This window comes from Gallus gallus, chromosome 3, assembly GCF_016699485.2.
Source record: "Gallus gallus isolate bGalGal1 chromosome 3, bGalGal1.mat.broiler.GRCg7b, whole genome shotgun sequence".
NCBI classification, from domain to species: domain Eukaryota; kingdom Metazoa; phylum Chordata; class Aves; order Galliformes; family Phasianidae; genus Gallus; species Gallus gallus.
The window spans coordinates 86,886,375-86,912,934 of record NC_052534.1 but is presented as its reverse complement, the minus strand read 5'-3'; the positions used below and the strand labels follow the sequence as shown (position 1 = coordinate 86,912,934).

Here is a 26,560-nt window from a genome sequence, read left to right as displayed (position 1 = left end):
TCGAGGTCTTCTGGACCATCTTCTGGCAGGACTATTCTGACAACTAACCGGGCCATTAGAAAGGATGCAGAAGTCAGTGGCAAAATTAAGAGCTGCCTTTCACTGCAGACAGGATTGTGTTTCCAGTTCACAGTCCCAGTCACAGCAACTCACCAGCCTACAGCTACATCTCATTGCCTTTTAGTGATTTCATATAGATTTCTGATACTTTATTTTTCATTCCTGAGGCATGAAAAAACTTTCAGATGATAAAATCCGTTATCTGCCTCTGAGGTCTGCATTGACTATTATTTTTACATGCACTCTCAACACACAATCTTTTCTTCATTTTTACTGGAGAATATTAACAATACAGAAATACTCAACATCCAGAATAGGAAATCTTAAATATCTGGGGATGCTTTTAGCCATATTTGCCTTTCAGGCAACCCTGTCCTTTCTGGAAGACAGGATCAGCAGCTTTTTTCACCCTGGCATACTCTGAAACAAACACCAGAGTTCCCAACAGACACACAGCAGCCCGCCATGCAAGGCACTTCATATAAGCACTACTTGCTACACAACCCACCAAATCTCAGCTTTCTTCTTCCAAAAAGGAAACATTGCCCCTATGCTCTTAGGTTCATTAAATAACAAACTTAGAAATGCTGAAGAGTAAAGGCTAGCATTTATTTAGACATTAGAACAGAGATGATCAAGTCAAAACCACAAAACTTCGAGAAAGTTCCATGTGGTTGACCATAGCCAAATCACTGCTGCTTTGCCCTTATGGAACTTCCTCTCAGAATCAAAATCAATCTTAACCATATGAATAAAATAATCCACTATTCATGTACAAAATTTCCCCAGCTTGCTAGTCTTTGACACAGCTCTACGTGCTGTTAAAAACATTGCTGGTAGAAAAAAGCTGCCAATTGGTTCTGCCCACTCTTCGCAAGAGGCATGTCTGAATGCCAGTGCAAAGGGAGAGAATGTTAAGGGCATGGAGGAAAAGGGTTGTTAGAAATAAATCAGTAAAAGGAAACAATTTTGCACATGTAGTCAGCAGTCACAATTTAGTGCTGCAAGAGTTGAGTCAAATACTGCATTTGAATTTTAAGGACACTAGCTTACTTAGCACCATAGAATTATTTAGGTTAGAAAAGACCTTCAAGATCATCACATCCAAGCATCCTCCTAACACTAAAAATCCACTGCTAAACCATGTCGCTAGATGTAATCCTGAAAGCAGAACATTTATCTCGACAAAAAATTGTGTTTATTTAAAGAAAATATGGTGCTTATTTTGGGAAAACCACCCCTGCATGAAGTTTTATTAAAGAATTCAGCTGCACTTAGTTGATCTAACTTTTGGACTGACCTGACTACACTACATCAGCCAGATGGAATTATTATGATTTTCATAATTTTATCAAGAAATAAACACTATTAATCTCAACATAAATAATGCTTTTTCTTTTTCAATGAAGTCAGTACTCAAAGTGAGAACAAATGAAAACTATAGCTCTTATTAAGTGCAGAAATAGGGTACAACTGAAATATAACTTCCATCAATTCCTGGTAATAAAACATGCACTACACAGCACTGACACATATTAGCTGTCCTTCTGAGTGATACATTTTAGAAGAAATTTGTTTGCTTTTTTTATACACAGGAAATACATTGTTTTACAAAGTTATCAGAAAACTCTATGCAATAGCACTGCTGCAGCATTCTAAAACTAAAAAGTCATTTTACACTGTTAGTCTTGGCTAATTCCTCTACAAAATCCTTTTTACAAAGATCAGCTTGTTACAATTCCAGGCACTTTTGCCAACAGCCTCTCCTCTTTTTTTTTTTTTTTTTTTTCCCCAACACATGCTTGTAGAAGAACTCGTTTGCAATAGTAGGCTATCCTTTCAACTGTCAAGAAGAAACTCTGAAATGTGGATAAGCATCAGCTGCACCTAGGAAAAGGGATGAAGTAAGCCCTATATCCTCAGCACTCTGAGAAGTGCTCAACTATTTCAGTGTTTCTAAACTTTATCAACGCACAAAATTTGGAACTTAGGGCAAAATTCTACATGCTGAAATTAAACTCACTGTGTTAACATACTGCATCTTTCCCTCTTTGTCTAGCAGAGAAATAACATTTCGGGAGGGATTTCTGCAAGCATGATCAAAAAAGAAAGATCACAGGAAAGGTTATCAAGAGCCTTAGACTACATTCACCATGAATTCTGCTCGTGGAAGAAATCAATATGGGTACAGAACTCCATTCTGCACACCCTCTAAAACATTTTATTATCACTTACCTTCACAAAGCTTCTGCTTTATAACTTCTTTAATTCTTGATATTGCAATATAATCTTCAACATAAAATACATAAGTTGATGAAGGCTTGTTGGCAATAGCTTTAAGTTCATCCTCCTCAATTTCCGAGCCAACACCAATTGCAAACAAAGTGATTTTATTTTTTCTTGCTTCTGCTGCTACATCCTTGACTTCATCTTGGGATTTTCCATCAGTGAGAACAACTGCTATTTTTGTTAAAAATCTTGAAGATTTTGCAAAAAGATGATCATAGGCAAACTGAATAGCTCTTCCTGTTTTTGTATTTCCTCCCAAGTAGTGTATGGATTCCATTTCCTTGATAAGATTTTCAGTGGATTCATGAGTTCCTAGGGGGATTTCAAGTACAGGGTAATCACTGTACTGAACAACTCCAACTTGGATAAATTTTGGCCCTATGTCAAAATTTCTTGTAATATTGACAAGCCAACTTTTGATTATTTCGAAGTTTTCTGGGCCAACACTGTAAGAGCCATCTAAAATAAAGACTAAATCAGCTGGAGCAGTTCTGCAACCTAAAAACAACAAAAATCAAACAAACATTTTAGCAAACTCGTCCACTTCCCTCTTCCACAGGAAGAAACTCTTTCATATCAATTACTGTTTGTATTTGAATCTATGTCAAAATAAATACGTATCATTAAAGAAAAAAAAACAATCAGCTGAGTTTGTTAGAGAAAGGAGGATTGAGGATTGTTTCTGTAAGCTACACAGATACAGTTTGGTATCTTAAAACTATACCATTTTCTGTTTTGTACATTATCACCAGAAACAACTACGAAATATTCTGGAATTCAGTTCCTCAGCTGCCAATTGCAATTCATGCAATCAGCAGAGAGGCATTCTTTTTTTTTCCCATATCTCATTGTCTGCAGAGATGACAAACAGAAAAATTCATTTTTGATAGCAAACCAAAACACACTGAAGAGGAATAGTCTGAATACTCCAGAATTCAGCAGTAATATCCACTCCTTCCACAAATACATTTTAATGGACTTCTGAAACTACTACTTGGCACCTCTAAAACTTGTCGTCATAAAGCACCGAGCCTTAACTGAATGCTGTTAATAGCATATTTTGATTCTATTAAAAGAAAAATGTTCAGTTAATCTGCTCAACCTTCACAGTAAGTTTATCTAATCATTTAGCAAATACGATGCACTCTACTTAGAAAGGTCATCAAAACTGCATGATGACATAGGAATGGATTCAGCACTCTTAGTTGTAGCCACCCATAAATGGAGCTCTCACAACAAATTGCCAGCTGCAGGCCATGGACTAACACACGTTTCAATAGGTCAGTCCTATCTATTGTATATGCACATCCTCAGATGGAAGGAAGAACTCTCTGGAGGGGAGAGACATCTTCCATTCATTCTGACAGGAGCTGAGATAGCCGATACACAAGGTGCCAAGCAAACGGCTAAAATCAAGAGAGGTTAATTTGATCCCATGCACCTGGAGCCACACAGGTTGCTGTGTATTCCCATGCCTTCTGTTTCATGAAAGGCTCCAACTTCACATTAGGTAGTGGAGCCCTGCCTTGTCCTGACCTCTGCCTATGGAAATTCCTTGACAGATTTCATTTTTCTTGAAAGCAAGAGGCCAGAATCTGCCAGAGAGATGCTTTTGCAGCACAGATAGTGGCAAAGAGAAAAAAATGCTGGGAGAAGGAGCAAGAGGCAAGCACACTGTGATTCTTCAGAAGACAAGATAAATAGCTAGGTCAAGGGACAAAAATACACAGAATAATTCAGGTTGGACTTTGGATGGCACTAGATCCAGCCCTTTGGGTCTACTTATTTTTCTATATTGTTTTTTTTTTTTTCAGACCAGAAGGAATTTGACGGAGTTTCCTGTAAAATAACTGACATTGCTTGACTGAAAGAAAAACTAGAAGGAAAACGCTTATCCTGGAATCACCCCTGTGCCCAGAGGAAAGTTCTCCACACTTTATTTGGCCATTTTGTCTTTCAAAAATGTTCTATAGAATGTTAATTTTTTATTATTATTATTTTTTACGGCCAGCTTTGTGATGATCATTCTGAAGAATATATTAAGAGGTGAACCCCAGACCTAGAGGCATCTTAGCTTCCCCTATCAGAACTTCTATTTTTCTTATCGGTTTCTCACATAAAATTAAGTTTTAAAAATTGTTCTATTTAAACCTTTGGCTTCTGAAGAAATGAGAACATAAATACTTGGGACACTACTCTAAACTAAGACCAGGCCTTTACTGTACCATCTGCTGCCTTAGACATTTTCAAGAAACTTATAAAGGCAATCCCTTCCTATAGGAGAAATAAGATATTGCATCATAGAATTTTCACCAGGAAAATTATCATAGAAAGAAGCATCTTTGTGGGACTGAAAATAGATAGCATACAGCATGCTTTGAAATTGCCCTAAGCTGAAATGTAAAAATTAAGGCTTACTTGCTCTTGTTTCCCCATCTTCAGCTGAGATGTAGTCACGAAGTAGCAGAATTAACAGTGTCTGAAAAAGTCTTAAAAGCTGTGCCATGTGTCTTATATTTTCTAAGTCTTGGGGTTAAACTAGAAGGGGAAGAAATAAAGAGAAGATACAGTGTCATTATAGTACAAAACAAATCCAAACTTTTGTGTTTTAAAACCTGTGCACGAGGAACAATCTTCAATAGAATCTGCAGGCTCTGACATAATGCTGGTCTACAACGGACCTCAGACTCAAAAAGGGTCAGTCAGGCACACAAACCCAGAACTGAGATCTGTCAAAGCTTAGTTTTCACCAAGGTCCATATAAGGGCTACATATACACACGAGGAGGTTTTATTATCAATAACTGCTACAACTGCTAACCTGCTATCCTTTCTCTGATGCCATTATCCGAAGTCTTGACAGCTACTATTCCAAAGCACAGCAAGTGTTTATGCATGAGGTACTGGTGTACAGAATTTACTGCAGTCTCACTCCAAGCATCTGCCTGCTTCAGGCAGTCAGGCATACCTTCATTTCATCCACCTTGGAGCTGGGCCCGCCACCAGGAGTCAGGACACCAGGAACCATCAACCCCCAGTGAATGTGTCCCATAACACCCAAAGTTATATGAATTACATGCATCTTAAATTTTAGGTTTTTTATTCTGTCCACAATATCTCCTTTGTAATCATAATCTCTGAATTATGTCTCCAATGGCAAACATGCAATTTTGGTTTCACATTGCCATCATAAGTATTATTTAATAAATGTATTTTAATTAAGCCACTCTTCTAATTTACCATGGAAAAAAAAAATCATAATGTGAAAATATACATTTCTCAGGCTGTGGAATCTTTTTGGAGATCTCTCAAAGCTGCCTAGAGGTGATTGTGGATGATCTGCTCTGGATGTCCCTGCTGGAGCAGCAGTTGGGCCAGATGGACCTTGCAGTCCCTGCTGACCTCAGTCATTCTGGGATTCCCTGACTCCTATTAAGCTATGTGAGGCGTTATTTGTTTCATATAAATCATAGTATCTATCAGGTACCACAAATACAAGAGAAGACAAATTTTTAGAATAATTTAAATATATCTTTGTGTATTTTAACAGATGCATTTTCTCCATTAAGCTATTACGTTTGCATTCAGAACACCATTGCCTTGCACCGCTCGGTATCTCATCAAACAACTTACTGTGCTTAAATTTTCCCACATTTGTGAGCAAATATCTAAACCATGGGGAAGAAAAAAAAAAGAGCTAAATTTATGGCAAATTTTCAGTGGCAGTTCGGGGACAATTCACTGCACCACTCCTCAGCTTCACTAAGTATTTTACATCTGGCCTGAAGACTAAATACCCCTTTTCTCTCTTCAGGCCCTACTATGTCAGTCATGTTTGTATTTACCTATTACATGTTAGTTTTTATCACTAACATTCTTTCTCCTTCTTTCAGACCATTTCCTGGAATTGAAATGCCTTCCACGAAGAAGGTCAAGACTCTAGAAATGTCACCAGACCTGGGGGGACTTCATTATGGCCTTTTGTCACAGGCTGACCAGAGAAGTTGTGGAAGCCCCAGTCCTGGAGGCATTCAAGGCCACATGTGATGGGGTCCTGGGCAGCCTGATGTAGTGAGCTGCAATCCTGCTTACGGCAGGGGGGTTGGAACTAGGTGATCATTAAAGATGCTTCTAATCCAAGCCATTCTACAATATTCACTTGTATTCTTTTACATCCATTTCATTTGTGGACATATTTTAAATGACAGACGAATATTAATGACGTAGCCTTCATATGTCCCCACTGGTCAGCTCTCATCAAGTTATCCTAAAACTCTGCAAAAGTCCCAGCAGAAAAAAAAATGTAGAGCAAGAAAGAAAAATGCTAACAAACTTTCCTGGCCTCCACCCCATCTATCCAAAGAGCAGAAACTTTTGCTCACCATGTGGTAATCGCCTCTCAAACTAGGGCAAATCCAAACTTCTTGCTCCACTGCTGAAAGAAATAATTCTGCCTTCACAAGATATCAGGCATCAGTGTAGGAAGCACATGAGGGAACTGTAGGGCACTCATAATATATATCTCACTTCTCACAGTGAAGAAATTTCCACAGCAGCCATCAGGGTAAGTCTTTAACCTTGAAAGACATTAAAGTCGTTGAACTATTACATCAGAGCAAGGTTTCTCTTGGTGAAAACTATGTTTGCATCTGAGGCTTTTCTTAAAAAGAATCAGCAGAATAATTGCCAGAACAGGCTTGTCTGATTTGCAGAATTAAACTGTATTCCCTCAGTAGAAGATCTTTTTCCACGTCTTCGTGACAGTCCTTCTTTATTTCATTTATAACAAAACCCAAATAATGTGAGATACTGAACCTAAAGTATGAAGCTAAATTAAGTACTTAGTAGTCCAAAACAGATTTACTAATAGAAACCAAAATTAAAAGGATAAACCTAAGACGTAAGCAACCACCCAAAGAAGATTCCAGGAATTACCAGCACTCAATAAATTCTAAAGAAAATAATAATATAGCACTGCATTTTTTAATAGCCAAAAGAGATGCCAAACCAATAGTTCTAGAGACCAAACTTCTGTGTCTTTTCAACACAGTAATTACAGCCCAGGCAACAGAAGCACACTTGAAATTACTTACAGTAAACACTTGCCAAACTGCCTTATTTCTGCTACCATGAAGAGGCCATCATTAATACCAGCCTAGGACCTCTCCACTGACATTGCAAAAAAACAAAATTAATCACAGCTGATCATGACCTATCTTTCCTTTTGTAAAGGAAACATAAAAAGTATGGTGGCCCACGGAAGTGCTCACTGCTTTCTGCTCTGCCTTTGAGAGCTGAGAAGTCAGGGTCTTCATGTTAACTTTCTGCTGCAGGAGTTCAGAAGCTGGCTCAGGCTGTGTGGGAAAGCACTGAGGGGTGGTAGATCTGTCCCAGCCCTGAACAGGCAGCAGGACACAGGAGTCCTGTTTGCTCCTTATTTTCTCTGCATCTGCAGGGAGTCAAACAGTAGCCAGCCATATACCTCAAGGTATTACAGCAAGCAACATAAAATTGCTTGAAAACAAAAAAGCAAAACATAAAAGAATATTCAAACTTTTAGCTTTATCTGTTCATGAGTACATTTTAATAAATGTAACCAGGAAATCATATATATATATATATATATATATATATTTTCTGCCTCCAATTCTAACCACTTGGTTTTAGCACATGGGAATTCATGGAATAGTTCATACAGGGTTACTAAATTAATGCACAGATATTGTATCCAGCTGAAGTAAAGGTTTGGGTACTGGGAGAGCAATACAAGAGAATTATCACACATGTTACCATATTTGTCAAGGTTTCCCTCACTTCATTTTTCCACTGTAAATGGAACAGTGCACCACACCCAGAGGCTCTGCAGTTCCAGTGATGCATGGGGTAGCAAAAGCAAACCTTTGGCTACCTCCCAGCCCTACAGAACTGTTTAATTTAAAGCTGCAAAGGCCTATCAGGCCGCAATGGTCTATCAGATATTAACTGAGACAGGATACTCAGTTCGGTGCATCTTTACGACTCGGCACGGTCATTCTTCTAGCCTTCACTATGTTTTCTTATTTCATGAGGAGGTTTTTTGTGTGTGCTGGTTTTGTGCTGATTACTTGCCACCACTCTGATAGCAAAAGGGATGTTCTGAGTGAGAACAGTCCTCTGAGGTAAAATAGACTCTCCTGCACAGAGCAATCCCAAATGCCTTATGTAGAGGCCTCTGTTTTGTGCCCCTGGAGTAAGAGATTGTAGAGTGCACCAGATATTTTTCAGCATCTCTGTGCCTGTAATTTGCATTGAAAGCCAGGCAACCTTCTGCTCATCTCAGACTAACTGAAAGGCAAAACCACAGCAATAAAGCTCGGCTCCACCACCCTACATCTCACAAGTACATGGTAAACTACAAAGACAAACTACCATCTCCCTATACAAGTTGCTTTTCTGTCGTATATGGGTAGAAAATTCACTTAAGTTTGGAACTTAGTGACATATCAACATGCCACATGCTGTATCATTTTAGGCAGCTTGAATCAATTAGACAGTCAGTGTCTAAACGCACCATCTTTCTTGGGCACTGCAATTGTGCTATGCGGCAGCATTTGCAATAACAGGGCAAACACTGTGCACCTCCAGCTGAGAAGGAAGTGGATATCTGGTACAGCCATTAATGAAACCAATAGTCACTAGTTGATTTTGAATGAATTCAATATCTGTCTATGTGCTGGAGATGGCAAAGGCACGCAACTCTCAAAACTTTGCTTCACAAAAATACATAGAGAGTTGTGCAGAGATCATCTTGTCCTGATTTCAGCTGGGACAGAGTTGATTTACTTCACAGCGTCCAGTATGATTCTATGCTTTTCTCCCAGAATCAAAACAACGTTGATAACACACTGATGCTTTAATTGTTGCTGAGCAGTGCTTTACAGAGCCAGGGTTGTTTCAGCTTTTCAGCGTCTCATACTGCCCTGCCAGCAACGGGGCTGGGGAGTACAAGAAGGTAGAAGGAGTCAGAATAAGGATAGCTGACCTAAATTGATCAAGAGGATATTCCATACCATATGACATCGTGTTAAAAAAAAAAAAAAAAGAAAGAAAAAATACCTATAGAACTGTAGGGGGTTGTATGGGGCTGCTCAGAGACTGGCTGGGCATCAGTCAGCACATGGCGAACAAGTGCTTATGCATCATATGTTTTGCATACAGACACACACACACACGTGTATATAATTATTCTTACAGTTCTTTCTATTTACTAAGACAAAAGGAAGAGGGTTTTTATCTCAGCCTATGAGTTCTGTCTTTTTTTTTCTTCCAATTCTCTTCCCCATCCCTTTGGGGGTGAAGGGCAGAAGGAAGAGCAAAAGGCCGTGTGGTGTTTAGATGCTTGCTGGGTTAAACCACAACAGCTCTCTATGCACACACAGCAGAAGAATATCATGTCCAACTTAAGTTTTCAGTAGGAAACACAGGTGTCTAAGCAGATTAGGCAGCATTACCACCCTGCATTTAAGAAGCCTAAAAGCACCTCTTGAGTCTCAGAAGGCAGCCTGCTGACGCACTCTTTCCACACACAGCTTTCTAGTGCCCAGATATGTGTATCATTTTACTCTTCCTAGGAATGTTTGCTGAAGAAACTTTCCATTTAGAGCAATTTGGAATCTTACAGAATCAAAACTATTTGCTCTTCAGTGCAGTTTTATCACTATTCAAACTGGGGAATGGAGCGAGACTTCAATTCTCACTCCTTTCAGGCCTGGCTTCCCTAATGTAGTAAGAGTTCTTGCTCAGGAACAGCACTGAAGTGTTACAGAGGTTGTTTCTTTCTTCGCTTCTTCCCATTGCTAGTTTCTGCCTATGAAAGAAGGTGGTAAGGGTATGATTTTAACCTTTTCCAGCATTCCAAGAAAATAATCAGACTAAGGGTTATGTATACTATCTCGTCTTCCAAGTATAAATTAACACTTCTCTCATATTACATCACTGTATAAACATCTCTTAATTCAGCTAGGGATCATTTGGTTTGGCATACAAAGAAAGAAATATTAAAACATTATAATAACAATGATTAAAAGGGCATAATGGAGATTTTTGTATTTCCAAAACTTATGCAGGAATATAGAAAAAGTACAGCAAGACAAAAGCAATCCTGAAAATTCTGATTTATATGTATTAAAATAACGTGAAAAAGAAATGCAATATTGTATCACCTTTCTTATATTCAATCTGTTTTTGAAACTAATGAGACTTACAAATAAAATGTTGAGGCTATTCATATTAACTTTTTATTCTTATTCCTAATATTACCAGCCCTAAACATTCAAAAAGTTAATGAAGTTACTCCAAGTCTGTTACTTTTAGCAAGTAATATATCTGAATCTCTATTTCCACTTGGATTTCACTCCCATTCTGCAATCATTTTCCATTTTTGCCATATTATTCCTCTTCATTTATGTTTCTCAGTGAGCACAACTGATGAAGTTATCATACCTTCAATCATTTAAAAGAATAACAGCATTTCCTTGGAAGGGTGAGGCTGCAAACACACAATCAGTTCAGGCTCAGTTTGTACATAAATATGCATACATAGATTCAATGCTGTGCATAAACACATAAAATTGACTACAGTAAGGACTGCATTAGCATTCACATACTATCTCTTTCTATTTTTATGTAGGAATGAACTATTTTGGTACAATAACCAGTATAATCACTTTCATAGTAGGACTGTTCTGCAGCATTAAATACATGTTTACAAAATAGTTCAGAGAAGTTTTTACCAATAGGGATCAAAAATGAGAATGATGTGTTTAAGTTGCATACATTGTGAGTTTTCTTTACTTGTTATCATAGTTAGCACCAGTGCAACAAGAATGAGAAGTAGTTGTACAGCAGTTCTTTTCCAGCTAAGCAGCATCTACACTCACTTACATTACAGCTGCTATATAGGAATACACAGTTAAGAGCACACGGAAACATCTTCTAATCCTGAAAACAAGCATGAAGCATTTCATGGACTCCCTTAAAACACACAGACTAATGCAGATTTTACCTGGGCTTTCCACCTTGTTTCAACATCCTATGCCATCTTTCTTTTTAAAACAGTGACAAGGGTAGGGAGGGACCGCTTTGTTCCCCCTCCACAGAAAAGCCTACCTGATAAACAGATTAAGGAACAGAGATGGAGCTGGAGAAGCACATGAAAGAACACGTGGGGAAAGATGCAGGCAAAAGCCTGCTGCAGCTGAGTACAAGTCCACGGCAGAAGCAGTAGGAGACATGCAGTGATGATGGCAAAGTGGTGCAGTTAGCTAAAGGGGAACGTCCAAGCACCTGCAGAAAGTGAACAAAGACTGAAGAGTTTGGAGAAACTGCAGCAGTTTCAGAAAGGAAAACGAATTGGACATGCACCCGCCACAGAAACCCATGGGGTATCCGCAGGTAAAGCAAAACTCCTGAAGCTGCAAAGGGCTCACAGATAAACATGTAAGCTCCACACCATAAAATTTATTTCAGTTATCTCCCCGGGAAATGATATCTCCTGAAATACAAAATGTCTCATCCACACCACACTACACTAACCTCACATGCACAAGCATGATCTATTGTAGAGTCACAGCATGGTTTGGGTTGGAAGGGATCTTCAAGATCATCTAGTTCCAACTCCCCTTCTATAGACAGGGACACCTCCCACAAGACCAAGCTGCTCAAATGTTATTTTAGATTTCTCATCCAAAGCTCAATAAAAGCACTAACAAGTATTTCATCCCCCCATGGCAGAGCTACAACTTCAGTCTCTCATTAAAAATTGATAACTTAATATCAAAACAGCATTACTTGGACTACTGATAAATCTTTTAAATCTTCAATCCAAAAGGCATTTCAGAGATAGGTAAGAAGAAAAAAGAACAAACAACGAGCAAGTAGTTTAAATGAAAAGACTGTGCAGAACAGTTGCAATTTCCACTATTAGCAGTATTCAGTGTATAAAATAAATTCATATGAGTTAACACAACATGGTAAGTTTACAGTCCGTATTTATAGCTTTAACATAACCCATAGCATGAAGTCTTATGAAGATTAAATAAAGACACGGAGAGGATTAAAGAAATGAATCATATTTAGGCAGACTTTGAAAATTTTATAAGAGCAGGCTCTTCAGAACCAAAAATATCTGTACTTCTCATCAAGTTGGATTTTTAAAAAAAAACCCTGTACACTAAAGATAACAGGTTATCCAATCTATTTTATGAGATGTTGTACATCAAAGACAAATGCAATTGATAGATATTTTAGTCCAAGCAAAAAAGAAAGATAGCAAAAAGAAAAAAAATCCTCTTGAATGTGAGTGAATTGGGCTGACTGTTCATTTTTCATGAGATTCAATGAAGCATAGCAAACCCACAGACTCCTCCAATCTACAGCAGAGAAAGTTTGTATTCATGCTCCAACATCTGAAATCACAGAAATGTATTTTTAAATCCTATTTTTTTTTTTTTTTGGCATTTTGCACTTTGCTGGACTTACTCCCCACTCCACAATGATGCTATGCCAGGTTACAGCAATTAGTTATTATGGGTTAAATTAAAAAAGCCTTACCACAGCTTTTGAGTTGCTGAACTGATACATGATTGACTGCAGAACAATATAGGATGGGCAACTTATGTAAGCAACCACCATTGGCAGCTCAGCATCCTGGCTGCATGCAATGAATCTGAGGTCTCCCTGGAAACCATGATTTCATCCTGACTGCAAAAGCCCATGCTGTTATTTCTCTCTTTATCAAGCAACTTGAGAATTTTCCTTCCTTCAACAGATCCAAGGAAAACAAAACAGCCAATCAATGGGATAAAATCTGACACTCAAATTGTACAGTTGAAACTCAGCTATGCTCTGATAATAAGACTCCGTGTAAGAAACAATCAAACTTATTCCTACTGGATATCCAAAAGGTCTAATTTTAAGTGTGTATATGTATGTATTTAAAAAAAAAAAAAACAGGACATTTTAATCCAGCTGACAACTTAATCCTGGAGCAATAGTCTAGGAGGCCATTCTGTCTGCACTCAGGAATGCAGAGCTTAAATGGGCCAATAGTAAGTGTTGATAAAGGAAAGAAAACAGCCATTGGGGCACAGAGTGCAGTAACTAGTAATTACAGATAGTTTAGATGTTGATAGAAAGCAGCATAATGGTAACATGAAAGCTGAACCAATCCAAGTAAACTTCTAAAGCAACGTAAAGACTACATTAGGATTATGCCTAGTTGACAAGGGATACACAGGAACTCATATCCATTATTGCCACAATTCTACAAGTCTGCATAAAAGAACACTGGCAGAGAATCCAGAAACACTATTATCACTACCAAATTCAGCAATGTCCTTGATATGCCAGATTGATGCTTCTGCTGATAGCTCCTCACTTCCTCCTCTTCCCATAAATTTATTTTTGTTCTCTACACTTTAAAACTGGAAGGTAGAGCTGGCTTAGTTAAGACACGTGATTTGCAGTGTCATGACTGCAACGTTTTGAGTGAAATCAAGAAAGAAGTAGCAGGAAATACACAACAGGGGATTTAAAATGTTTGCTATATGAAAAAAAGACCATCTATGAGCTCTGCCTGCGTCTTTCAATACAGAGTATAAGAATCAAGAGTTATATTTTCTGTCTCCATTTCATTCTCCCTTTTGTTCCTTTTGTTTACTCCTCAGAGAGGACTGGATTCCAACAAGCACAACAGATCCAGCCTATTACAGTTATTCATCATCTTTTTCCAAAAATGATGGAAAATGTTGCTCCCAGTGACACGTGATGTATTGTCAAAAGCCATAAGGGTAGAAATGACAACAAAGACCCCCACTTCAGCTGAAGGGTTTAACATTGTATTTGAAATCTTAGCCCTATTAACAGTAGAATACAGGCATGGGAAAAGCCAGTTAAAGTCTCTGCTAAAGCTTCAGAACCTGTTTTTATTGTTTTATGCCACACAGTTGTAACGAGATGGAAAGTGCAGCAATGACAGCAGAGTAGCAAGGTCTTAGGCTGCAGCAAGACAGGGTTTGCTCAAATACAACAGCAGTAAGCACAGAAAGAAAGGAAAGAAGCTGCTTACCTTCAGAAGGCCTCAGATAGGCAGGGATTTCCAGCAAAGTACCCTCACCTCCACTGCCAACCCTTAAATGAGTGTGGGAAGGGGTGGATCCTGGCTCCACCCATTCCGGTCACTCAGGTACATTGCATGCACCTGAGCTCCCCTGGGTTGGCCCTACCTTCTCACCAGGTGCTCAATCGCTGCTTCAAGCCATGACAGCATTTCTGCTGACATGTCATGTCATGACATGTCATGACAGCAGTGAGAGCCACTGTTAACATCTTTGTCTTTTGGGGTCTTTTCATTCCACTGGACTTAGTACAGCCATCTTTTGACTACATAAAAGATATCAGAAAATATCTTGGAAATATTTGATTGTATCTTAAAATTTTGCCAATATATTATTATTTTATATATACACACTCACTGACATCAAACCAAGAAGAATCATATGAGCTAAACAAAGAGAAAAGAATTCAAGGCTTTCTAGTTCTGTTTTTTAAAATATAGTGGTTGGGGGTGTTGTTTTTCTTTTTTCTTTTTTTTTACCCCTATAGCCCTTTTCTTGTTCAAAAGGAGGCTGTGGTTGCTGCAAGATTAGAAATAGCAGCGATTCTAGAGGAACTGAGGTCTCGAACTATCAAGAAGCTTAAAATAGCTCCAGTGGAGCTAAATCAGACTCTTAACATTTAAGAGAGGGAAGAAAACAAATTTAGCACATTTGTGCTCAAAGAGCAAAATATCTTTACTACATAAATACATATTCTTTCAACTATTTCCAAAATTTGGTACTTTAATAAACTCTTGAAGGTCCAGACATGCAATGACCCAAGGCAAAGATTAAAGCCATACAAGATTTATCTGCTCAGTTGCTATTACCTGCAAAAAGACTAAGGACGGTCCAGTAAATATTCAAGCTCACTTTCTTTAAAATGTGATTACTTTCACAGCCTGCTATGTGAAGATAATTATTTGGATTACATTTATAAAGTATGAAATTCCTCCCCAGTCCCTAACATAGGTCCTTCCTTCAGTTCACAAGGCAAGTGAGGACACAGAAGCTGCACAGTTGAATAAACAGCGAACAGGCAATGCACGCTAACGTTTAGCAAAGGTGCAGATTGGGAGATGGCCACTGCCATCCAGCTTTATTTAACCAGCGCCTCTGGATAAACCCCATCCCAGGAAATTCCTGTGTACTTTGCTTTCAACTTTGTTTCACCTATGTAAATAGCATTAAGAAAAAAATATTCAAAACAAGGCATGAAAACTTCACCCTGGCTGTTGTAAATCACTTTCTGACATAGCAAATACACTAGTTTTTCCCCAGTCCTCCCAGTGGGTGCCTGAACAAGAAGCTGTTCTAAGTTATACATGAAAGCACACGCATTTCAAAGAGAAATGCTATTTTAACAACCATACAGTTAAGTGAAATTTCATCCTCTTTGCCAAAGTCATTGCGTGATCTTGGGAAGAGAAAGAATCACCCAGGATATTTTTATCATTAAGTTTGACCCCTGTACACATAAAGCCACAAAATATTTACAAGAAATGCATTTACTATAAAAAACATTTTTTAGAAAAATATCTATTCTTGTATTCCCTCTACTCCCCTTAATCTTTTCTACTGTTGAACTACTCTCACTTTTAAGACATTGCACCATATTTCTGATGCTTTAAAGAAATCGCACTGTATTTCAAAGCTGAATTTGCCAGAATCCCCAGCCACCAGTTCTGTTTATGACTTTTTTTTTTATCAGAACTACAAGGTCTCCTCCGCTTCATTTTATTTACACATACACACAATCCAAGCCACCATACAGTCCTGCCCTTCATATACTTCACCTTCATAAGTTTCACACTGCAGTACTTGTTTTTCAAATCCCTTCTCATTTTTGTGACTTTCCTCTGAACTTTGTTTTTGCCATCATATTTTTGAGGCACTGACATAGAACAGGGCACATACTTGCTATTGTAAAATCCCAGAATAATTCTGTTTCTATTCAAAAGACTTGTACTTCACCCATCCAAACAAACTGGTTTATTTTGCCCCAGCACTGTAGCAACAGCACATATTGAGGCAATTATCCACTGAATAGTGACAGAAAAAAGTAATATCTGAAGTAGCCTACAAAGAATAAATCTCTGACAAAGAACAATTATTCAGGATGATCTCAAAAGCACTGCTGCTAGTGGGTATCCCTCAACTGTCTGCTATTCAACCTGTTTCTAATTATTTAAGAATGCCCTTTGCTGAAGAAATTGGGGCAGTGTAGGATGGAAGCAGAGGGTGGAATGCAGCATGGCTTCAACTCATGAAGAGGGAACCAGTAGGAAGCTAAGTTGTCTGGGAGGACTCAACTGGACTCCAGGAACAGGGAAGCAGGATGGAAAGCTACATGCAGTCCTGGAAATATTGTTCTGAGGTTGGGCGAAGTTGAATCATACAATCATAGAATCCCTAGAGTTGGAAGGGACCTCTGAAGGCCATCTAGTGCAACTCCCTTGCAGTGAACAGGGACACCATAGCTAGATCAGGTTGCCCAGGGCCTTACCCAGCCTTGCCTTGAAAGTCTCCAGGAATGGGACATCAACCACATCACTAGGAAACCTATAAATGGGAGGTAGGAATAAAAGTGAGGTCCCTTCTTCTCTCCTCAACCCCCAGTCTAAATGCAGGTAAAGCTGAGGGGACATCTTAGTTCAGTCTGCAAAAGAAGGCATAGAGGAGATGGAAGGAGTCACTCCCCACAGCCACTCTGGAAAGTCAATTGGAAATGGTTACACAATGGAAAATATGAAATGCCAATTGGATGTGTAAGGGACTACCAAAATCTCCATCCATGGAGTTATTCAAACTTGGTCTGTACAAGGCCCAAACCAGACTACACTAAGTGGGTCTGCTTTGAGCATGGCTAGACTACAGAACTGCAGGAGGCCCCTTCCAAATCCCACATTTCTGTGTCTCTGAATCACTTTGCAGGAAGCCTCCTTCTCACTCATGAGTGCAACTTCTAGGGCACTTGCTCTTTAGGTGCAGAGCCCCCCCATTCATCAAGCATACTGCTCTTCTCCAAGCTATTTGCATTCCTGAGATATTTGGCTTTAGGACAAGGTCTGTGAAGGTAAGAGGATAGCATGATGAAGAGCAAACAGGAGGAGATGGAACAGGGTAAGTAAAGCAGGCCCAGACAGCCCTGCCATCCCACTGCCCCGGAGGACAGAACAGAGCTCTAGTAGCAGCATGCCACCCCTCACATTTGACTTCTGGTGGCATCAAGAGCAGGAGAAAGAGAGATGAGTAACCAGGAAACAAAGTTTAGCTATTTAGAGAATGCTCTATGCTACAACACCTACCCTGTACCTCCCAACTTCCAAAATGTTTTTTTATTGCTTACAATTTTTTAACAAGTAATGCTGTGGCTTTCCCCCTTTCACAAGTATCTCCATCTCTTCCCTTCTGATGTTGAAAGGTCAGTGCTTGTATTTACATGTTAAAAATGTTCCTTACATATCTTTATGCTGGATTTTTCTCATGTGGACTTCTTACTTGTATACATAGTTCCATATCTACATCATAACTGCTTAGTTATTGCATTCTTGTTTTATAATCCATCCCTTTTGGATGCAAGGAAGTGAATCCCCACTACTAAGCTAGGAGCACAAGTACTACACGTCCTTATGAAAAAGTCTCTGCACCCTATAATACTGCTATAACCATTCACTTTTAATATCTTTGCTTCCCTTTTTCTCTCGCTCCAGACAATCTATACTATTGGCCACGTGCTTAATCTTCAGACACTCACTGGTCAGGATTTAATCATACGAGAGGAGTACATTTCCAAACCACCAGAAAGCGAAAAGAAGACCTACCCTCAAGTCAGAGGTGTCTATTTTTACAACAGCGACAACATTCGGATTCACACAAGTTTGTTACACACTTGGAAATGCTCTGAAACTTCAAGTTCAAAATTGCAGAATATTCTTCCTCAGCTGCCACAGACAACTCCCTACAAGCTGGCATTGCAAGGATGGAGAGGGGGTGGAAGGCAGCATCCTGTTCAGTCTTTCCAGGTTACAGCACATGGGAAGAAGGCAAATTCTTTCCTCCCACTCTACTACTATGAAGCAATCTTCAACATATGGGTTGAAGAGTCATCTAGGACCCAGGGATGAGATTTGCTACTACGTTCAGCAGTGATCCCAAACAGTTGTGAGCATTTGTCATCTGCAGCGGTTTCAGCAAGGGACATTTTTCCTCTTTTAAGCAATAATTATGTTAAGCATGTTTCCTCAGACTACTCTGAAAGGTTATATGTTTCACAATATTATAGCCCATGTTGTAACTAGCTGAAGACTTTCCTACTCTGCCTCTTTCATACCATTCTACTTGCACCTTTTCCGTTTAAAAGAACAGAACAGTTCTGCCTGCTGTTTCTCTTTGGCATTAAGCAACTTAGAATTTGTTAATAATAAAGCTGTACTTCAGACAGGACCATCCCATTTCTGAAACAATCAGATAAAATTAATTTAATAGGTAAATTAAATAGTCCTCAGAGGTTAGAGCAGTGCAGATAACTTTTTTAAAACACTCTCTAGAAATACCTTAGGAGTTCCTGTGCCCTTCAGATAAGCACTTGGGAGGGCTAAAAAGAGGGAGAATATAAAGGAAGCAATAGCTCTACCAGAATCACTGGAATAAACTCTTATTTCCACCCAGAGCTCTCAATAACACTTCTAAGTAACAAAGGGTTGAACAGATTGTAGCAAGGAAAAAGGAATTTAAATTATTCTAGAATGATGTCTCTTGACTTTCCAGGATAATTTTCACCTCTTTATTTCATATTACAAAGAATGAACCCATTTGGACCAACAGGATAAATAAGCAAAATACTGGAAAAGCATAGTGCTCTGATTTTTTTTTCCAGTCTCAGAAATTAGTCTTGGTCCCAGCATCCATCTTCAAACAATGTTGTGTTCATACCACACTGTTGTTCTCACACTAAACCGGGCTAAGCAAGATGGTGCTTAAAAGTACAAATATAGAATCAATTAATAGCTTTGGTTAGAAAGGGCTTTCAAAGATCACCTAAGTTCCAAGCCCTGCAATGGCCAGGACACCTCCCACTAGATCAGGCTGCCCAAAGCCCCATCTAGTGCCTCACCACTGTCATAGTGAAGAATTTATTACTTTTATCTAATCTAAATCAACCTTTTCTCTGTTTGTTCTGTCACTACAAACCTTGATGAAGTGTCTCTCCACGGCTTTCTTATGGGCCCCTTTAAGGTAATGGAAGGCTGCCATAATACCTCCCTGGTGCCTTTTCTTCTCCAGGCTGAACAGCCCCAACTCTCAGCCTGCTTTCACAGGAGAGAGAAGTGCTTCAGACCTCTGGCCATCTTTGTGGCCCTCCCCTGGACACACTCCAACACTCCACTTTTACTTTTTTTTTTTTTTTTTTTTAAATGTTGGGTGCCCCAAACCTGAATGCAGGGCCTCTTAAGGACGGAGAAGAGAGGATGAATCACCTCCCTCACACCTTGCTGGCCATGCTTCCTTTAATGATACATCTTTATACACAAAGTGATGCGCACTGATGTCCAACTTCAGTAATCTCCCCTAAGAAGAAAAAAAAGGAAGAGGGAAGAAAACAGACTGTAGGTTTGATACTACGTCTGCTTTTCTACCTAGCTTAGGCAATGAACCCTGATGCCTTCACAGACAAACCAGTCCACATTAGAAGCTATTAGAATACAGTTACAAAGTCATCTTATAATTCTTTAAAGTTAGATTTTAGCTATCTTTAATGATCTAAATCAAGCAGTTTGTGAGAGAATGCATTGCCTATCATTGGATAAGTCTTTATACACAGAATGATTAAAATATAAACCTATTCTTCCCACAACACTGCACTCACAGTGCAAATAGCATGCCTCACTCTTCATAGAATCACCAAGGTTAGAATAGACCTCCGAGATCATCCAGTCCACCAACTACCACCAATACTCCAGTTCTAGACATGCTTTTAAAAACATTCCACTGCAGATTATTTTTTTTACAAATCAGTCACACATCACAAAACACTTGTAGCATACTTTCTGCAGAGTCCATGCCACCAAAGCAGGTTCCAAAAGAAAGAGTAAAATAACATGGCCCATTTGCTAGGACCTATGACAAGTTGCTTCCACAGCATATCGATGCTTTTGGATAGGCCTGAACAAATTACAGGTCACATGTATTATTTTGGAGAGAACCCACAAGTTAAGAAAGCAGGTGTTTTATTTTTACAGATTCTAATATGCGGGTTTCCAAAAAAAGTGAAAGGAATACAATGTTATTACACATGCCAGAAGTTTGACATTTCTAAAGATGCCAGATGCATTTTCAGACATATTCCTGAGGTTTGTTTTTTTTTTTTCAAGTTTGGAAGGACTTGCGATTTTTTGTTAAATGTCAGACTGGTGCATTTAGAAAAAAAAAAAAAACACCAACACAAAATGCTGAATGTATATTATATGGAGAATGCTAATATATTTTGTGTCCTCACTGCTCTCCAAGAACACAGACTTTCACAGTATTTCAGAGCAAACAACATTTCCAGGGTTGATTCTGGCACTTGAAACTAAGGATTATACAGCTGGACAAAAGCACTGAGCATGTAGTCTCAGCAACTTCATATGAAGAAGACTTGTGGAGATAAATTCAGCTGTTAAAATGTTGGTTCCAACTTGTATTTCTTACAGTATATGGAAAATTGTGGTTTAAATGCATTACTAGCAAGTAGTTACAAGAGGAGGTGCTGCTAGTGCCTTTCATGGTACAAAACAAAACTTCCGGATTCAGAGTTCAATGCCTGCTTTGATGTCATCCAACACTAACAAAAAAATTACTTGTTTTGTATTTGCTCTCCAAGATGCACAGGATTTATAATTATTTCTATGTTGGCATTAGAAAATATGCATTAGCTTTTAAATTGTTGGATTCATAAACTGTTACAACTATAGTCATCCAGCAGCACGGCCAAGCATTAAACAAATACAAAATACAATAAAGAAGCAAAAAGTGAAAGTTGTATACCCAACTTATCCAAAAGACAGCAATAAATAATTTGTTAGCCAACATACACAGAGATCAAGAATTTCTAAACATACTCCATGGTATATGAAATTCAATTCATAGACAGAATTTTAGTGGACTTAACATGAATTAAAAACAGTGTTAAAAAATATTAAAACTTTATTTCTACATTACACCACTCTAACACTCTCATGATATTAGGAGGTTACTATTGATATGATATTAGGAGGTTACTGCAGAACGCAACGTCCTAGTTCTCAAAGGCAGTGTGTGAAATCAGGCACAGCCTTTGCTGTCCAGTAGTGCCACAGAGCATCACTAAGTGTATATGAGAGAGATACTTCTACAGCTCTGTAAAGAGCTATCTTGAGCAGGAAAATCCTAAAGAAGCTACGAAGTGCGCTACTGTTGTTACTATTTGAAGCAGTATGAGCCATGCATTCACATGGTTTACCTCTGCAAGCTTGTTCCTAATACAGCAGCCTCCACCCTGTTTGCCATTATCCTTAATGGAATAAATCACACTTAATGTAGCTTTCATCTTTGTCTAATAAGAAGCATTATCTCTACCGTACATAGACAGTTTATTTTGGTCCAGTGTAAACAGCAAATACTTACTGAGTGACAGGGCTTGCTTTAAGAGGCCTAACACTTAAAATGAATCAGACTTCTCTGGTGTTGGTGCATGTCGGTTATGCACCCAAGGGCCACTTTGGAAGCTGAAAACACTGAAACCTATGCTTATGGCTCTCTGCAGTGCTGGCAAAAAAAAAAAAAAAAAAGTCTTGAAACACACAATACCACCCATAATTACACCAACTCTCACCTTTCTCCTCTTCCATGAGGCCTCTAATCAGAAGCTCAACATTTAAACATTTACCAGTAACGAGGTAAACGGTTCAAACTGTTTCAGATTGAGGAAGGAAACTAAACCCAGATCTTCTTTATCTTGGCTAATGCTCTAACCACATGGCATTAAAAAAGAAAAAAAACCAACGCCTTACTATTCCTGGAGATTGTTCCAAAAACATAAAAACATTCCTGCTAGACCAAGATCCGCAGGTGAGACAGAATTTCTGCCTTGTAAATCTTTCTAGGAATCAGATGTCTGTTAAGTACCTACCATGCTACGCACTCTAGGACAGTCTAGGCATGCCTACCATCAGACATGTAGGTGTGCAGGAATTTTTACTGACAAACTTGAGCATGATGACTCTGGTTATCCTCTGTGGTTGAGTAGAAACAAGACTCACTCTGGCATTTAAATGGTGGACTTAGGTTGTAGCTACACATCTAAGTCCTTAGGTCTTCAGGAAATTATACAATCAAGACTTATTTCTAACTAAAGTAAATCAGAATATACCAGTAGTGCAGAATGCAGACATTCTGCAGTAAATTCTGTACATCAAAACAGAGAAACTAAATTTAACTTGGGTTAAATATCATACACCATTAGGATTGCCCTAACCCACCTGACCTTGTTGAACTGCCTAAGCTTCACACAGGCCCACAACCAGGGTCAGGGTCCCTCTAGATGGCACCCCTTCTTTCCAGTGGGTCAGCTGCACTACACAGCCTGGTGTCATGTGGGCAAAATAACCATAAAACAGCATTTTTGAAATTCTGATTTTTGAGCAAGATTTCTTTGTATGCAGATGTCTTTGAAGAAAGATACCCTGTAAGTACTTCTGGAGGAATAGAAGACATATATTACTGCAGTTCTATCTAAAAATCCTATCAAATGGAGCAGGAAACAAACCCAGAAGTACATGAGGTCAAGTCTCGAGGAGAAGAGAGAATCACATCTCTGCAAAGCACCCAAACTTCCATACCCAAAAGGTTTGGGAATTCACAGCTCCCACAACGGCCTTGTTGAAGCCTTGTTTCTACTACCAGGTAGCATAAAAGGACAAACTCCTCATTAACAACAGAGATTATTTAGCATAAATTACCTAGGCATATGCAAAAATGAAATTCTCCTTGGCTAGAAATACCACTTTTGAGAGCAGATATCTTATTTAAATCCAGATCTGAAAATAGCAGGAGAGATCAAATAAATGGAATTCCTTTACTCTTTAGGAAATCAAAATTAAGCTTTTTTTCTTGGTACTGCTTGGCTTCCTCAAAGACAACTATGTGCTTCTGAAAATTAGGTACAGCTGTCCTCTCTTTTGAGCTTCTTAATGAAATCCTCTGCAACCTAGCTTCCCTCTCCTTTTTGGCAAAAGTTGTCAATGTTCATTTCAGCTGAGTCAGGAAGCACACCATGGCCATGTGGGCCTCTTTGCACAGCAAATGGACTTAATCACAGGGGCATACAGCTACATTCCTTTCTCTTCATTGCAAATTCATCAGGGAATTACAAACATAAAACTCTATTGTCTAGGACCTTAAAAAAAAAATCCATGTTATTCCTATTCAGCAAATCTGTCTCCCATTCCCCACCCCTCATTCTTTTTCAAAGAAATAAAAAAGCAAAAAAAATTCCATTATAATTTTATCTTCCATTACATTTCAGAAGTGTATTTTTCAGTTTGATAATCTGCCAGCATTTCAATACATTTTATCATCAGTGATTTCTCCACGATTTGTGCAATTCTACCTGGAAGATTCTCAATTTTACTTTTCAGGGATATGAAGAATCTTCTCCAAGTCTCCAACTGCCATCACTTCCCCATTCTTCTTCTTCTGTCAGCTTCCAGCCAGAGCTCCTCAAAATGCCATTCTGTTTATTTTGTTGGTTTGCTTAGAATTGCCACTTAATCCTTGCTTTCTCTGTATGTGACAGAGTTTCTGAAGTACAAAAAAGACTCCCTTTTAGAAGGTGAAAGTTTTTATTTCTTTTCAGTATGAAACATGTAACACCTTTGACATAAAACACCTTTTAATTTTTGTATTTCCACCTAAAGTTTCCTTTGTTTTAAATTTGTTATGAAATGAGGAACCCTTTATATAGCTCCAGATGTCTTGGCTGTACTTTTCCAGAGTTCTATCTCATAAGATAAACATATTGTGGTGTATCTCAAAACTTCCCTTACTTTTGCCTGCCCTGGTCTTCTCTCTCCAAATGGAAGCCTTTTAAACAAAATTTGATAACTTTGCAGAAACTGTTCCACTTGGTAAGGAGTTCTGTTTTCCAAAAATACTGACATTCACTTCTGTTCCATTTACATTCTGTCAAAAGTGATCTGTTTTATCTTGTAATCACATGCTATCAAGGCTAAGATTTTAAGAACCGGAGACTCCCATGTCCATCTCCCATAAACAACCAATGCTCCAGTTAAATGGAAGAGCAGTATTATAACTTTCCCCTGGGTTTTTTTACTTGGACATGAATTCTAATCTCAGAGAGCAACTTCCCACAGAGTGACTTTTTTGTTTCGAAACACTTTCTGCAGCTGAGAAAGGAATGAATCCATGACCCTAACAACGCAGCAGTGGTCCACACTCATTTCTTCCAACTTCAATTCATATTTTTCAGAAAATCACCCACCCTTTAAATTATTGCACAGATGTGCCTTCCTCCTCTTCACCACAATGACACTGTAGTTACACTTACAGTGTTTATTTTCTCCTCTTTTTTTTAATTATTTTTATTTTTTTTTTATTTTTCGCCCTGATTCTGTCTATTTGCAATGAGAAAGGAAATGGAAGAAAACCAGGGTCAGATCCCAAGTGCAAGAGGTAGGAACACGCTGAACTGGTCAAAGAAAGCTGCAATAAAAGGATGAGATGTTCATTTTAACACGTGTAGATTGCTGCCTAATGGAGTCTATCTATGCCAGAGCTCCAAGAGAGCCACCTACGTGTTTAAAAGACTAAGAAAACAGAAATTATTATACTTGCAGACACTAAAGGCAATATGTACTTTTCTAATTGCACCTACAATATGAACATTGTAAGTGAAGGATATCAGGAAAAGAAATAAAGTACCACTATGTACATCTTCCTTCGCATTTACAGATAACACTCATAGCCCAGAAGGCTCATCATGGCATTGCGTGGTCTATCCCTCATAGATCCCCAGCTAGTGTGGCAAAAGTTCACCCAGTTTTGCACACTTTCACTAGAAACAAGGGTTATGCCACAAGATTTTACACCGAGCTCAATAATCTGGTGTTTTAATACATCCTACTGCTTTTACAAATACGTAGCATTATCTCAACCTCTCCACATAAGATACCCCAGGCTGCTGTGGACTTAGGGAACTAATAGTCATAAAACAATGAGAATTGCAGTTACTGGGATGAACACAAGCACAAGGTATTCTTAGTAACAAAGAGCACACAAGTCTTTGTCAAAGGCTGAACCTACAGGTACTTCTGCTATTGCAGCAACTGCAGCACTCTTCTCTTTGATGTCTTTTAATTACCTTAAGAGGGCTCAGCAAATACAAAATAAAAATGCTGCAACTGTTTTGACTAAAAATAAAACTTTTGGAAATCATTAACTCTACTTAATGAAGAAAGTACACACTGTTATAAAATAATGTGGAAAATACAAGCTGGCATGCATCAAAAATTATTGGCTTACTCTCAAACTGGAGCTCGGGGTTTTTTTTTTTTTTTTTTCCAATGTTCTGTTGATGTAGGATATAAATGAGCTCAAGCAAGTTAAAACATGCTCTATCATTATTGTGGGTCCAAAGATTTACACAAGAGAAAGGGGGAAAGAATAAAGACAATTTGAATAACACAACTCAATATTGTAAATTTGATAAATTAGACTAAACTGAAAAGGTTGAGGTTTGGTTATTTTACATACTTTTTAAAACAGACAAAAATGTTCTAAGGTAACAAAATTTCAGTGTTAATGTATACTCCAACCACAGTAGTTGAAACACTCTTTATACCAGCAATTCAATGTCTCCCTTTCAAAGACAGCTTGGGTAAATTAACATTCCTAGTGTATTCCACAGATGAAATCTTCTTCAAAATCCTGTAGGTCCTGTTACAGCAGCAAATATGCAGTATGCTGCAAGTGTTTCAGCCATCAGTGATCCATGCTCAGACAAAGACATTGAGAGCCATCCTAGAAAATCATAACTCC

The 26,560-nt window shown here is 38.5% G+C and overlaps 1 protein-coding gene across 3 annotated transcripts in view; it reads right to left on the bottom strand.

Moving 5' to 3' along the window:
• COL21A1 (collagen type XXI alpha 1 chain) overlaps positions 1-26,560 on the bottom strand; it is a 102,599-nt gene that overhangs the window by 70,825 nt on the left and 5,214 nt on the right. The window contains exons 2-6 of one of the 3 annotated variants that reach the window (XM_025149095.3): positions 14,455-26,542; positions 11,496-11,672; positions 6,731-6,925; positions 4,768-4,887; positions 2,296-2,847 (exon numbers count right to left, since the gene is read on the bottom strand). In XM_025149095.3, the coding sequence (XP_025004863.2) occupies positions 2,296-2,847; positions 4,768-4,855 (640 nt within the window). In that variant the 5' untranslated portion in view covers positions 4,856-4,887; positions 6,731-6,925; positions 11,496-11,672; positions 14,455-26,542. The remainder of the gene's footprint in view (positions 1-2,295; positions 2,848-4,767; positions 4,888-6,730; positions 6,926-11,495; positions 11,673-14,454; positions 26,543-26,560) is intronic. The other 2 variants (XM_419902.7, XM_004940463.4) reach the window with 2 other exon arrangements.